This window comes from Microcaecilia unicolor, chromosome 7, assembly GCF_901765095.1.
Source record: "Microcaecilia unicolor chromosome 7, aMicUni1.1, whole genome shotgun sequence".
Lineage (NCBI taxonomy): Eukaryota > Metazoa > Chordata > Amphibia > Gymnophiona > Siphonopidae > Microcaecilia > Microcaecilia unicolor.
Genome location: NC_044037.1, coordinates 227,803,879 through 227,818,382, shown reverse-complemented (window position 1 = coordinate 227,818,382; position 14,504 = coordinate 227,803,879). Strand labels below are relative to the sequence as shown.

General features: G+C 40.1%; 1 protein-coding gene across 3 annotated transcripts in view; it reads left to right on the top strand.

Annotated features, from left to right (window-relative positions):
* DCAF17 (DDB1 and CUL4 associated factor 17) overlaps positions 1-4,881 on the top strand; it is a 163,710-nt gene extending 158,829 nt beyond the window's left edge. For all 3 annotated transcript variants that reach the window (XM_030210498.1, XM_030210496.1, XM_030210497.1), the window contains 2 exons: positions 2,981-3,136; positions 4,221-4,881. In XM_030210498.1, coding sequence (XP_030066358.1) covers positions 2,981-3,136; positions 4,221-4,337 — 273 coding nt within the window. In that variant the 3' untranslated portion in view covers positions 4,338-4,881. The remainder of the gene's footprint in view (positions 1-2,980; positions 3,137-4,220) is intronic.
* The last annotated feature ends 9,623 nt before the right edge of the window (positions 4,882-14,504 follow it).

Sequence of the window (14,504 nt, the reverse complement as noted above, 5' to 3'; positions counted from 1 at the left end):
AATCAACTATGCTTGAAATTATGTAGGCACATAATTCTCTAGTGTGCATTATATTTTGGTTGATGCATTATTCTCTCAGAAGAGGAATTACTGAGAATCACTATATTTCTTTTTCTTCTTGCTAACATCTGCTTCAGAGCTCCAGGATTTGCTAGGCTTGCAGATTCTTTGTATGCTCTTGTATTATCACTCTGTAGCAGCATAAGGCAACACAGCCCCTCTCCCTGCAGTACTGACAACCTAGCTGAAACATTTTGAGCAATATGGAGTGGTGCATATGTTTAGAAATGACTGTTGCTGGAGCAAAGGTTATTCTGTTAGGATATGTATGAAATAAGACAGTGTAGCTAAACATTTGAGGGGGGGGATTATCAATTATGTTTCATCTTTCGATATACTGAAGCTGAATTTTCTATTTTATTTTTTGACCTGGTAGTTCCTCTTTCATTTTAATTTCAGCTCATTTGAAACCGGGGCTGAGATCCTAGTACCACAAGCCTTTATTCAAATCTTCAAATTTAGTCAAGGATTCGGCCTCCCCTTCCCTTCACCTCCTCCCCTCCTATGCACTGTTCCTAGTTTAGTTATTGCAGTAATAGTCTGGAGGGCAGGAGTTATGCACCAGAGTTCTTCCAGTGTATCTTGGGCTCTAAATCCAAATGTTGCCCTCAGTGATGACCATGGCTCCCTCTCTCCCCATCATGGGGCTGTGAATGATACCTCCATAACATCCCCAGCTTCAGCTAACCAAGGATGTGGAAGTCTCAGATCAAGAGACTGCACTGGGCCATCCCTTCTGAAGCTGAAATTTAACAATGCTGCCAGCTTCTCTCAGACCATCAACTATCCTATCTAATGATTATTTCCCCCCTTTGGGCATATTCTTAGGTGGTATCCTTTGCAAAGTTATTTCCATTCTTTCATTTTCTTATGATGTACATAACACAGCCCGCTGATTTTTATTGGACTACTGCCTGCTTCTCCAAATAATCCCATTTATTGTAACCGGCAGAATATAATATTTATTCTTGCCTTATTTATTCTGTTACCACTATTGTTAATGGCAAAAAGAAGTAAGTGCTTCAATAAAGATAGGCACTTGCTTCTTTTTTCCTTTGCAGGGCAGTATGTATGCCGATTCCATGGGTTATTAAGCACCCCTAATACCAGACAACTGATCTGCCTACCACTCCCTTTCACCTTTACCCTTCTCAGCTGCTTTGAGTCTGAGAGTTTTAAGAGGTGACACGGAGGTCAGGCCTGATGTTGAGGATATGTTCCCATCCACACAACTGATGAAATCATAAGTGGCATAAAATCTATTGTACTGTTTTGGGATCTTGCCAGAAGCAGAATGCTGGGCTTGATGTATACTGTTGCATACACTACTCCTGTTCCCTACAATTGCACTGTTTGTGTTTTCCCACTTAAGTGGGTGCTCCTCTGGTGCCTGCTATATATATGCTACTGTTTCCTAATGAAAGAAAAGCTCTAATGATAAAACAAATAAAATTTTGTATGATATTAGCTCAGTGAGTTTTGGAAACAGAAACAAAATGCTGGGCTTGATGGACCTTTGGGCTGTCCTAGTATGGCAATACTTATATACTTATGTACACCAAGATGGCTATTGTATGTAATAATTATAGAACAGGGGCCCCAAAAAATAAAATTAAAAACATAACTATTATAGTCAAGTATATTTTTTGTATGGTTTTGGAGTTTTCAGGTCTCTGGGTTTTTTTTTTTTTTTAAATAAAAAAGATGAATATACAAGAAGGATTTCTTGATCAAGAAATTCCAACACAGATCACATCAAAGAAAACAAGTTTAAAAGTGCACACTTATAGTGTGACAAACTGGTGCATTTCCTCTTCCTCCATTTACAAACTTATGCATGTCTTTTCAGGGACTGAGTGTGAAAAGATATGGTAATATGGGTCTTGCTGGGGGGGGGGGGGGGGGGGTGGGCAGGGGCTATATGAGGCATATATGTGTGTGTGTCTTTATGCCTATACAGAAAGACGTGGATAGAGCCTCTCCTATAGAAACTATAACTTGGGTCAAATGCACCTAATAAGAAAAAGAGTAGAGAATAGTTAACAAAAGAAAGCAAAATTATGGGGTCCTTTTACTAAGCCGCGTAAGTGTCTACGCATGCCCAATGCGCCAAAATGGAGTTACCGCCTGACTACAGTGTGGCTCTTTCGGTAATTTCATTTTTGGCGAGCGTCTGAAAAATATTTATTTTCTGTCGCGCATCCGCATTTGGTGTGCTTAGGTCATTACCACCCAGTTACTGCATGAGTCTTTACCGCTAGGTCAATGGCTGGCAGTAAGGTCTCTGACCCAAAATGGATGCGCGGCAATTTTCATTTTGCTGCACGTCCATTTTCGGCAACAAAAAGAGGCCTTTTTTACAGGCATACTGAAAAATAGATTGGCGCACACCCAAAACCTGCACCTACACTACCGCAAGCCATTTTTCAGCACACCTTAGTAAAAGGGCCCCTATAATTGTCAGGAAGACTTCAAGATAGGGAAAACCCAAGAAGAAATAAGGCAGCAGATGTCATAAGTCAAAAAAAAAAGGAAACTATTTATTTTAGGAAATAGCAGTCACATTAAGTATCAATCCAAAGCAAAATGAGCTATCCCCTGCAGTGACAACAATCAATCCAAAATCTTCCTATTACCTGAAAAGTTCAGCATAGAATATATACTTTGACCTTGAAACTTAACAAAGAACACACAGAAATCACAACAAAAAGTTTCCGTTTGTGAGTGATTTTGGTGAAGTTCAATTTAGGCTTACATTATTATTTGTTTGTTTAGGTTATAATTATATTTTTATTCTCCTTTTTGTTTTACATTTTGATGTATTTAGTGTTCATTGTTTTTCTAATTGGCCTGGTACTTAAAAAGACATCATATAAGTAGTAGAAAACAACATTAAATTCAATTGTTTTCAAATTTTAAGACTTTTAAAGTTGTGGATTATGAAGATGAGCTGGATTTGCTGTCAGTGGTGGCAGTGACTCAGACTGATACTGATGGAAGCGCTCATATTGACTTCTACAGCAATGAAAATGGCAAACTGCTGAAGAGTATCAGACTGATAGAATCATGGGATGTGGTAAGTAAACATGGAAAATAATGAAGGCTAGCCATGCTCTCGTTAAAGATATTGAAAATAAATCAATATGGGGCTCATTTTCAAAGCATTTAGATTTACAAAGTTCTATGGGTTACTGTTGGGCTCATTTACGAAAGAGAAAAATGTCCAAAAAGTGTCATAAAGCACTATTTGGACAGATTTCTTCTCAAAACATCCAAATCAGTATTTTCAAAACCTGTTTTGCAGACGTGTATCTGTGTACTTCGTCTGCAGTGTGTCCAAATCACAAGAGGGCATGTAGGGGGTTTTTGAAAGGCAGGATTAGATTGTGGCTAACACTTTGACATTTTACAGCCAAAATTGAACAAAACCAAAACTTCTAGGGTGAAAACTTCAACATTTTGGTCTAGACCTGTGTTTCTAACGAATGAAAGACAAAACACAGCTAGATGATGTGTAACTCATGCAAAACGTTTATTTAAACATTGTGTGACTTGCATACTGTGTGGCATAGGAGCCAACTTTTCAAAATTATTGGGGGTGCTAAGCCCAAATGGAAATAACACCTCTATGGACACATACAAGGAAGTTGCTCAATATTGGGGGTGCTCAAGCAACCACAGCACCCACAGAGTCGGCTCCTATGCTGTGTGGGACTTTGTTCTTCTGGTTTTTGATTTCTAATGAATGAGACTCAAAACTCAGGTTTCGCACATGCATAAAAATAGAGCATGCATGGGGGAGGGAGTGGCCAGGCAATGGCAGGAGCAGCTTGAGGATAGTGACACTGGCTGTAGAGCTTGGAGAGTTCTAGCCGCCAGACCAGAGGAGAAGGAGGAGATGGTCTGCAGTTAGTGGGCTTGGGATTGCTGCCAACCACAGCAAGGGAGTTGGATAATTTGGGGAGGGAGCGGCTTGGGCCCCCAGTGGCACACCACTTGATGCAATATTTGAAGATGCAGAGCTTTTCTATAAATACTGACTCTAAAATACAAAGACAATATTTAACTGGTAGATCAGAAAGACTATGTTGTTGAAAAGGCAGGAGCATAGTATGTTTTTGTTATTATTTTGTAAATCTTTTATGCGATTTCTATTTCAGACTTACAACCATGAAGTTTACTTCGACAGAGACACGGTGATTCACATAGAACAAAAACCCAACAGACTTTTCTTCTGTTACATTTACAAAATGATTTGCAATACTGGAGAAAAATAAGAAAGAAGCAGAGATTTCTACCAGTAGAAAGTGCTAGTTTAATCTTAGTTAGATAGCATGTTCATTTAAACTTGAATTTGTATGTGTTCAAATGCACAATGTTCATTTTTTTTAATTGTTGCTATATGTAGAGACACTATTAAATGTGCTGAAAAATCAAAATTTTATTTAATGGTTTGGTATCTTGTTTTATCTGTAATAAAACTAAGGTGTACAGATGCAGAGACTTGGCTATGAAAGGGGCAAATGTCATTAAAATTGGTACACTGCTATATTAGAGCAGTATGTGTTTTTTTAAGCATTATTGTATATAGGTCACGGGAAATACAGTGTAATCACCTTATTCACCAGCCAGTATGTTATCCAGTTTGGACAAAAAACGTTTTGGACTCAGTTCAGACATGAGGACAATATATTTCTGAACTTTTTGCCAGAAAAGCCTGAATTCACCAGCCTAATTAAAGTTTGTTTGTTTGTTTGTTTCCAATAGTTGGGTCATTTGAATTTACAGGAAAAAAAATCCTTGCTATGCTGGCAAACTGAAACAAGGGTAAGCAGGTTTCTTTTGCAGAGAAATAAAAAGTGGAACTTTTGTGCAAATCTTGCATTAAGGTTGTTCTGTCCTGCCGGCAAGAAATATTCCTCCTGTCTTCTGGGATGAGGGGACTTCAATAGTAATACTGGTGGAATTCCTCAACAAATGTCTGAAGGTTTTGCTCCAAGATTGTTTGAGATTTTTTTGTTTTGCTTTATTTTTAAATCTATTTGCTTATATTTTCATACTTGAAATACAGAAGGTTTGTTTTAAAATTAACCTATATATTTTTTAAATCTTTTTTTTTTTTTTTTAACTCTGATCTGTTGTTTTCTCTCTAGCTGTCCATGCATTCTCCGAGGACAAGCACGCTTCTATAGTCTCACATGTGGGTGATGCTGATCCGCATTGCCCGATCCAGCATTTACCAAATCTAAATGAGAGCTTTGTGGTGCGTGAGCTGCGCTCCACCGTGCATGTGTGAGTGCCTTCCCACCCGTCGCGGTCTCCTCAGTTCTTTTTCCACGTGAGGAGAAGGTGCTTTTTCTTCCTTTCTGGCTATTTTTCCATTTCTTAATTGTGTTCCTGTTGTTGGAACCCCCATTTTCCTTTTCTTTAATTTCATTAGAATTTTAAGTTTTGTTTGTTTTTTCCGCCATCAGGCCGCTTTAGGTCCTGACTTCTGCTGGGACTTTCCCTTTCCTTTTCAGGCACCATTGCGTCGTCTAATTTAGTCAACAAAGTTTTTCTGTCCATGTCCACGAAGATTCCCAGTGGCTTCAAGCACTGTGCCTGGTGCAGTCGGACAGTCACTGGGAAGGACATCCGTTCTTAGTCTTCAGTGTTTTGGGCCTGACCATAGCCCTGCTAACTATGTTCTCCGTCTTCGCATGAAGAAGAGGATCCAGCTTTCCAGAGGCTCAATGAGAGAGGATGTTTGGAGCCAAGTCTGGTTCCTTGACGTTGACATCGAGATCCGAGACATCATCATCGATGTCGAGCATCACACCAACATTGGTAAGCATGGCTGCTAATAGGCCTGTAGACACTGGGAGCAGTGGAACATCGAGTGGGTCTCCACCTGCCTCGAGGCCTCCTGCTATGCAGAAACCCTAGGACCGTCCATCATCGGACCTGACCCCATGTGAAGATTCGACGTTGTCCTCGTCGGTACTGAGGAGCTTTGGTGACACACTTCGGGCGAAGGCCAAGAAGCATCATCATCGGTCACTCTCGACACATGGTGCCAAAAGCTCCAGGGTTTCGAAGGATAGGGATGAAAAGTGCAAAATGGATGGTGGCAAGGTAGGGAGGGAATAAGAGTGCAAGGGGAAGGGAAATTCTATATACCTCTGGCCATAAACCTCAACAGCACACCCCCCACAAAAACACCTTGACACATACCTCAACCCTCCATATCCCTCAGATACATATCTAGACTCTTTCTGTAGGAACAAATCTACATACCATCCTACTCACATAGACACCAGCCAGACTTCTTACCCCCCACTCCCCTACCAATCCATCCACAGGACCCTTGCTAACCTAACAAGACAAATTGTTGTGGCTGATCACGATGAACTCCCCATACAGACATGCCTAAGTCTGCAAATGGAAGAAGGGGACATGCACCATTATGTCACAGTGTAAGTGTGCATTTACTTGTTGTTTCCAGATTGCCTTTTCAAAATATATAAATAATTGTTTTGCCCATTGGCATTGAGTTTTTCCAATTTTCCCCATTTTTATTTAATTGATTCTGTTTGTGAGGACTGGCTTTCACTACAACTTTCTATATTTGAAGTCAAACAATCCACACTCACAAATGCCTGTTACCAGTGGTTTGCTGGAGTGGGTTCCTTGGGAAATAATGGTTAAATTATTTTATGTAAATTATATACAAACTTCTGTTGAGAGCCTCTTAAGAAACTGGCAGCACAACATTACATTTTATTTTGATGTGTAACTCTGGGTTGGTATGTTTGCCTAGGTGGCTGCCTAGAGCAGGAGTGAGCAACCTTTATACACAGAGGGCTGTATGAATGTCAGCACTATCCCTAGCAGACAGTACACAGAAAATTAATAAATGTGCCATATGTCAACAAAACTCAATGTGATGACTGAAGGAACATAAATTATTACCAGAATGGTCTGTTGCAATATACTTCTGTCTTTCCAAACAGTTGCTAACACTGTCAAACAAGTCTTATCCCATTGTATTCTTCAGCAGTTCCACTGACAACAAAAAGTTTGGTTAATGATGTGTGTGCAAGCCATTTTCTGTTTATATGCAGCCCATGGGCCACAGGTTGCCCACCTCTGATCTAGAGCATGCCCTATGGAGTAAGAACTGGGTGCACAAACAAATTTATTATCAGGACCAAGTCAGGGGCTGGATAAATCTAGAAGACAAAATAAGCAGTTAAGACTTCTATATAAATGCACTTAATAACTCGGCTGACTCCAGATATGTTGCTCTGAACCAATGTTTGTTTAATTCATTTCAAAGGCATTCAAACAATCTTGTGTGGCAAAGGCATCAACAATACAACCTGTAACTGTATTCCAGTTATATTTATGAATTTTATCAATTGTATCCCCTTCGTGTGAAACAAATGGGCTATAACTTCTTCACTCTGAAGTTCTACCACAAGGGTGATAGGGGGTTAAACACAATTCGCCTCCTTCTTAATCCTTCTGCTAGGAGCAGATAGGATTATCAGTCTTCTTTTTACCAGATTATCAATTAACTTTTTCAAGTTGGTTATCACGTACAGTTTGCAGGCAGCAGTAGTGAGACTCGGGGACTCTGAGCTCAAAGGTAGTTTTCTTAATTGGGATCCTGTTAGCCGTACCCGGGCCCTTTATGACTCATGTTAAAGTGATAAAGAATAATGTTATCCTTCAGCCTTAAGACATTCCTGTACCACAAGTATTATTTCTAGGACACCTTGATGTAATTCACAATAGTAGCTTATTCCCCATCGCCTATCTATGATTAGGAGTGCAGAGGGGGGCCCTCACCATCATGCACTCATTACAGGTCAGAAACATTATAGGTTCTGGTTCCTGCAGGTTAAAACTCACGCTCTGTGCCTGTTTGAGTACTGGTCTGGGTGACACAGTTAAAAGGCTCAATATTCTGAGACCTATATTGATAAGACTTGGCTAGAAGTCTCTTCCTAGCTAATAGAAGGTCAAAGGCCAGGAGATGTAAAACCTAAGACCCTGCTTCTATGTGGAGTCTTATAGTTAGATGGAATTCTGCTGCCACCAGAGCCTCCCATTACTTATCCTGGCCATCTCTTTTTCTGCCAGTTTCATGAAGCTTCCAGCCTTTTCTGGAAAGAGTCAAGACTTGCATCTGCCACCCACTAGTCTGCTTTCCTACAGATTAGGTCAGATCACGGATGTTATTTTATTGGTGGTGTATTCAAGCTGCTTCAAATGAAAGGTGTAATCTTCATGGTTTGTTCAGGGTCCAGTTTTGTATTGGAGTCAGATTGTAGGGCATTAACCTCCATTATACAGGTTCTTCATCTTAGTTGAAAGGATGAAGAAGCCTTGAACCTTAAATTTCATCTTAGACAAAAGACCAACAAGCATATATTTCCCTTAAATTTGGAGCATATATGACATAGACTTATTGCCATACCCAATGGATTGACAACAAACCAAGTTAAGACCTAGGGCTCTGCTTACAAAAGTGTGCTAGCGTTTTTAGCATGCGCTAACCATGTAGATGCCCATAATATTCCTATGGGTGTCTTCACAGTGCACGCTAAAAACGCTAGTGTGCCTTTGTAAGCAGGGTCCCAAGTATCTTTTGATATCATACCTATTGAAATATTCTGTGTGATCTTGATTTTCAACTCTTTTCTATCATATTCTGGATTTCAAAAACATGTTGCATACTCTAGATTTTTTTAACTTATAAAATTAATAATTATAACATGAATTGTATTTTCATTCTAGGATGCTTCAGATATCTCATTCAGACTGTAGGTAAACTCCAGAGAGCAATCACCCATGGTATATGCCTTCCACACTTTGATACTTATACTGTTCCAGATGTGTAATTTATGCTGCAGCAAAGATGCATAGTCACTCTTTCCTAGTCCATGAACTGAGGAAGAGTTTTCCTTTTGTTTGTCAACTGGAGTTAAAATAACAAGAATCTGGGTTCATGATAAATGTGTTTCTGATATTATAGGTCACTTGTAAAATTGAAATCTGGAGAAGAGCCACGGTTGGCTGACAAGGTATATATAAGAATGGAGTAGATATTGCACCATTCATGGAAGAAATTGTTTATGAACAACTTGAAAAACTGAAAGTGGACAAAGTCATGGGGCTCAGTGAGATACATCACAGATTACTGAGGAAGTTGAGAGAGGTTCTGGCAGCTCCTCTTAAAAGACTTGTTTAATAAATTATTGGAGTTGAGATAGGTTCCTCAGGACTGGAGACATGCAGACTTGATCCCTCTGTACAAAAATGGTGACAAGAGAAGAAGTGGGGAAACCACCAATATGCCTCACTTCAGTGGTTCCAAAAACTAACGGGAGTGCTACTGAAGGAAAGGATAGTTAACTTCCTAGATCCAAGACAGCGTGCATTGTTCCAAACCAACCTGTTTGAATTTGTTTGACTGGGTGATAAAAGAACTAGATCAAGGACATAAACTAGATGTAGTCTACTTGAATTTCAGGAAAAACCTTTAATATGGTTCCACATAGGAGTCTCTTCTGTGTTTATGATCCTCTTTCACCCCCCCCCCCCCCCCACACTATCTTGAATTCCTGCCTATCAGCTGTCTCATCTTGGCTCCGTGATCATGGTCTCTTTCTCAATAGATCTAAATGTGAAGCCAATGCCTTCAACCCGCCACAGTTTCCAGTTCCTATTGCCCCCATCTTATTTAACAACACATTCAGTGACTCTATCAGAATCCTTGGAGTTCACTTCTATTCAAAACTCACTTTCAAAAACATACTGATAATGTAATGAAAGCCTCCTTCTTTGCCCTACACTGCATCAGGTCCATTCCTCTCCCCTCAGTCTATTCATTCTCTTATTCTTGCTCTAGTCATTACTTGCATTGATTATTGCAACTCTCTGTATGCTGGACTCCCTTTATATTCTTTAAAATGATTACAATTGATTTAGTCCACAGCCGTCAAGATAATTCATAGGGCATAATGCTTTGATCATGTTACTCCACTACTCTACCTTGAACACTGGCTCCCCATCACTTCTTGTATCCATTTTAAATGGCTCATGCTTGTTTTCAAAGGCCACTTCCCCAACATCCCTGCCTATTTAAACAAATTGTTGATTCCTTATTCCCCAACATGGCAACTTTGTTCGTCTTCAGATAATCTCCTGTGCATTCCATCCCCATCTGCCCTCCATCTTTCGCTTTCCCAGGACACTGCCTTCAGCTTTTTAGGCCCTAAACTTTGGAATGCTCTACCCTCATCCCTCAGAAAGGCCATGCCTCTACAGTCCTTCAAGACTCTCCTCAAAACTCATCATCTTTTCTCAGCTTCATTTCCGTCTGCGTCTTCTTAGCACTCTTTCTTCATCCTCCCCTCCTTTCCCCCTGTCCATTCTTCCTTCCTTCCTTTTCCCAGCCCCCACGTTCAGCACAGGTATCTGTCTTTAGATTGTTATTGTAAACCGCTTAGTCGCCTGCTTGGGATCATTTTGCAGTATATCAAAAGCCTTAAATAAATAAATAAACTGAATGGCCTGAAATTAAGACACAAAGTAGTGAATTAGATTAGAAATTGGTTGACTGACAGATGATGGAATGGTGGTAAATGGAACTCACTTGGAGGAAAGAAAGGCGAGTAGTGGACTAGAGTGCCTTAGGGATTGGTACTGGGGTTGATTCTATTCAATACATTTATGAGTGACATTGCTAAAGGGTTAGTAGGGAAAATTTGCTTATTTGCAGATTACACCAATATATGCAACAATGAACATCCTAGAGGGCGTGGACAACATAAAAAAATCTACAAAAATTAGAAGAATGGTTGAATGTTTGGTTTGGTATAAATAAAATAGTTAAAATGTAATGTGAAGAAATGCAGAGTGATGCATTTGGGATGTAAAATTCCAAAGGTGCTGTATCTGATGAGGGGCAAAAAGCCAATATTCACAGACCAGGAGAGGGACCTTCAGGTGATAGTATCTGAGGATCTCATTATGGTGAAACAACATGACAAGGCAGTGGCCAAAGCAAGGAGGATTCTAGGCTACATATAGAGAGGCTTAACCATTCGATCAATAAATCATTATTGTTTGTTCCTTCTGGCCCACTTTCTGCCCAACTCAAGTGAACTAGACATCGTGCTTTCTTTTTGGCTGCTCCATTTTATTGATACTCCCTTTCTTTGATGATCCATTCAGAATTGGCTTTCATATGCAAATTAAAAACTTGGCTTTTTTGACTTGCTTTCAATGAAATTGGGTAATTTCATTTGTTTATGTTCAGAATCTTTCATTTGAAATCCTGACATTTCTTGATGTGCCTTTGATGAAATTGGATATTTCCTTGCTGACCAGCTGTGGGTCTTTTACCCGCTTTTTGGTTCTGCCCTTCCCTCCTCCTTTCTCTTCCCTTACCTGATACCTCCTCTAGAGTTTGTATGTGCTTTTTGTGCTAGTTTGTTTCTTTTCTTTACAATTTTGTAGTTCTTTTTCTTTTTGGTTTATTTTTAGCCAGTAAACCACTTGGATCTGCTAGTTAGGTAAGCAGCTATAGTAAGTCTGAATAAATATAAACAGAAGAAGGGAAGTATTAATGCCTCTGTGTAAATCATTGGTGAGGGCTCACATGGAGTATTGTGTTAAGTTTTGGAGTCCATATCTCACTAAGGACACAAAAAGAACTGAAACTGCAAAGGGAGGTGACAAAAATGGTGTGGAGTTTACACTATAAGTCATATAAGAAGAGGCTAGAAGAACTGATTATGTATACCTAGAGCAGGGGTGTCCCACCTCGACCCTCATGCAGTAGGGTTTTCAGGATTTCCACAATAAATATGCATGAGATATATTTGTGTACAATGGAGGCAGTGCGTGCAAATACATCTCATGAATATTACTACTACTATTTAGCATTTCTATAGCGCTACAAGGCGTATGCAGCGCTACACAAACATAGAAGAAAGACAGTCCCTGCTCAAACAGCTTACAATCTAATAGACAAAAAATAAAGTAAGCAAATCAAATCAATTAATGTGTACAGGAAGGAGGAGAGGAGGGTAGGTGGAGGCGAGTGGTTACGAGTCAAAAGCAATGTTAAAGAGGTGGGCTTTCAGTCTAGATTTAAAGGTGGCCAAGGATGGGGCAAGACATAGGGGCTAAGGAAGTTTATTCCAGGCATAGGGTGCAGCAAGACAGAAGGCGCGAAGTCTGGAGTTGGCAGTAGTGGAGAAGGGAACAGATAAGAAGGATTTATCCATGGAGCGGAGTGCACGGGAAGGGGTTTAGGGAAGGACGAGTGTGGAGAGATACTGGGGAGCAGCAGAGTGAGTACATTTATAGGTTAGTAGAAGAAGTTTGAACAGGATGCGAAAACGGATAGGGAGCCAGTGAAGCGACTTGAGGAGAGGGGTAGTAGTAGTAATAAATAAAAGTTATAACTTTTATTACTGTATTATTTCTAGTAACAGTTCACTCTTTGTATATGTGTATTTATCAGTTTTTTATTATACTTTTACATTACCTTATTTTACCATTATTCACATCAGTACTCCATGCCTCTCGTACTTTACTATCAAACCACTCATTCATTCTACCTGTCTTAACTGGAACCCCCTATCATCTATAACACATCAATGCTTCATTTTACATACTGTCACATCTGACTTATTTTAACTGTCATTTTAGATCAACTGATTAATATCTGTTGAACTGTTACTAGAAATAATAGAGTGAATAGTGTAATCAGTTATAAGCAGTTGCAACTCATTAGATAATTAATGAATATTCACTGGAGAAATCCTGAAAACCTGACTGGATTGCAGTCCTCAAAGACTGAGGTTGGACACCCCTGCCCTAGAGGAAAGGAGAAATGGGGAGATTTGATATGAAGAAAAACCATACAAGTGGAAAGAACATAGCAAAAAACAGGAGTGGGAGATGCAGAAAAAAAAAAGAAAAAGCAAGGAAGAGGGAACAAAAAGAGGAGAAGGTACCCAAAGACAAAAGACACTCACAAATCACTAAACCCAAAACACATACTAGGAAATGTAGTTGGAAAGCAATGACCACAAATGCTCACAGTCTAAGCAATAAAATTCATGACCTTCAAGCCCTGATGTTGGAGACTGACTTGGACATAGTTGCAGTCACAGAGACATGGCTCCATGGTTCCCATGAATGGGATGTAAACATACCAGGCTATAATCTTTTTAGGAAGGATAGAGAGGGACGTAAAGGTGGAGGAGTAGCTCTGTATGTGAGAGATGATATCGCAGCAACTGAAATGACAGGGAAGTGGGGAAAGGAAGAAGCAATATGGATCACCTTAAAAAGAGAGGATAGAACCTTGGTCCACGTGGGTGTTGTCTATAGACCCCCGACACAATTGGAAGAACTAGATAAAGATCTGATTGCTGATATTCAAAAGTTGGGGAAGAAAAGAGAGGTGCTGCTGTTGGGAGATTTTAATCTGCCGGATGTAGATTGGAAGGTTCCGTCTGCAAAATCGGAAAGAAGTAGAGAGATTGTGGATGCTTTCCAAAGTGCTCTGCTCAGACAAATGGTGAACGAACCCACGAGGGAGGGAGCCACGTTGGATCTGGTGCTCACGAATGGGGATAGTGTGTCAAATGTCCGAGTGGCTGCACACCTGGGAAACATTGACCATCAAACGGTTTGTTTTGATGTAACGGCTCATGTGGATGGCGGCCACTCTAAACTCAAAGTCCTGGATTTCAAGCGAGCTGACTTTAACAAAATGGAAGAATACCTGAGGAAGGAGCTGATGGGCTGGGAGGACATACGAGAAGTGGAAGGACAGTGGTCCAGGCTAAAAGAAGTAATAAACAGGGCCACAGACCTTTATGTAAGGAGGGTAAATAAAAGCAAGAGAAAAAGGAAACCGATATGGTTTTCAAAGCAAGTGGCTGAGAAAATAAAGGCTAAAGAGTTAGCGTTCCAGAAATACAAAAAATCTCAAGTAGAGGAACACGGGGAGGAATACCGGATGAAACTGAAAGAAGCCAAGAGAGAGGTACGTCTGGCGAAGGTGCAAGCGGAAGAACAAATGGCTAGAAATGTACGGAGGGGAGACAAAAACTTCTTCAGGTATATTAGTGAAAGGAGAAAGACTAACAAGGGGATTGTGAGACTAAAAGATACAGCAAAACGCTATGTAGAAAATGATGAAGAAAAAGCCAATTTGCTAAATAGATACTTTTGTTCTGTTTTTACTGAAGAAAATCCTGGGGAAGGACCGAGAGGGACTGGCAAAAGTACACCTGAAAACGAAGTGAATAGAGCACCGTTCACGGAAGAGAGTGTATATGAACAACTTGGAAAGCTAAAGGTGGACAAAGCCATGGGGCCGGACGGGATCCACCCCAGAATACTGAGGGAACTCAGAGAGGTTCTGG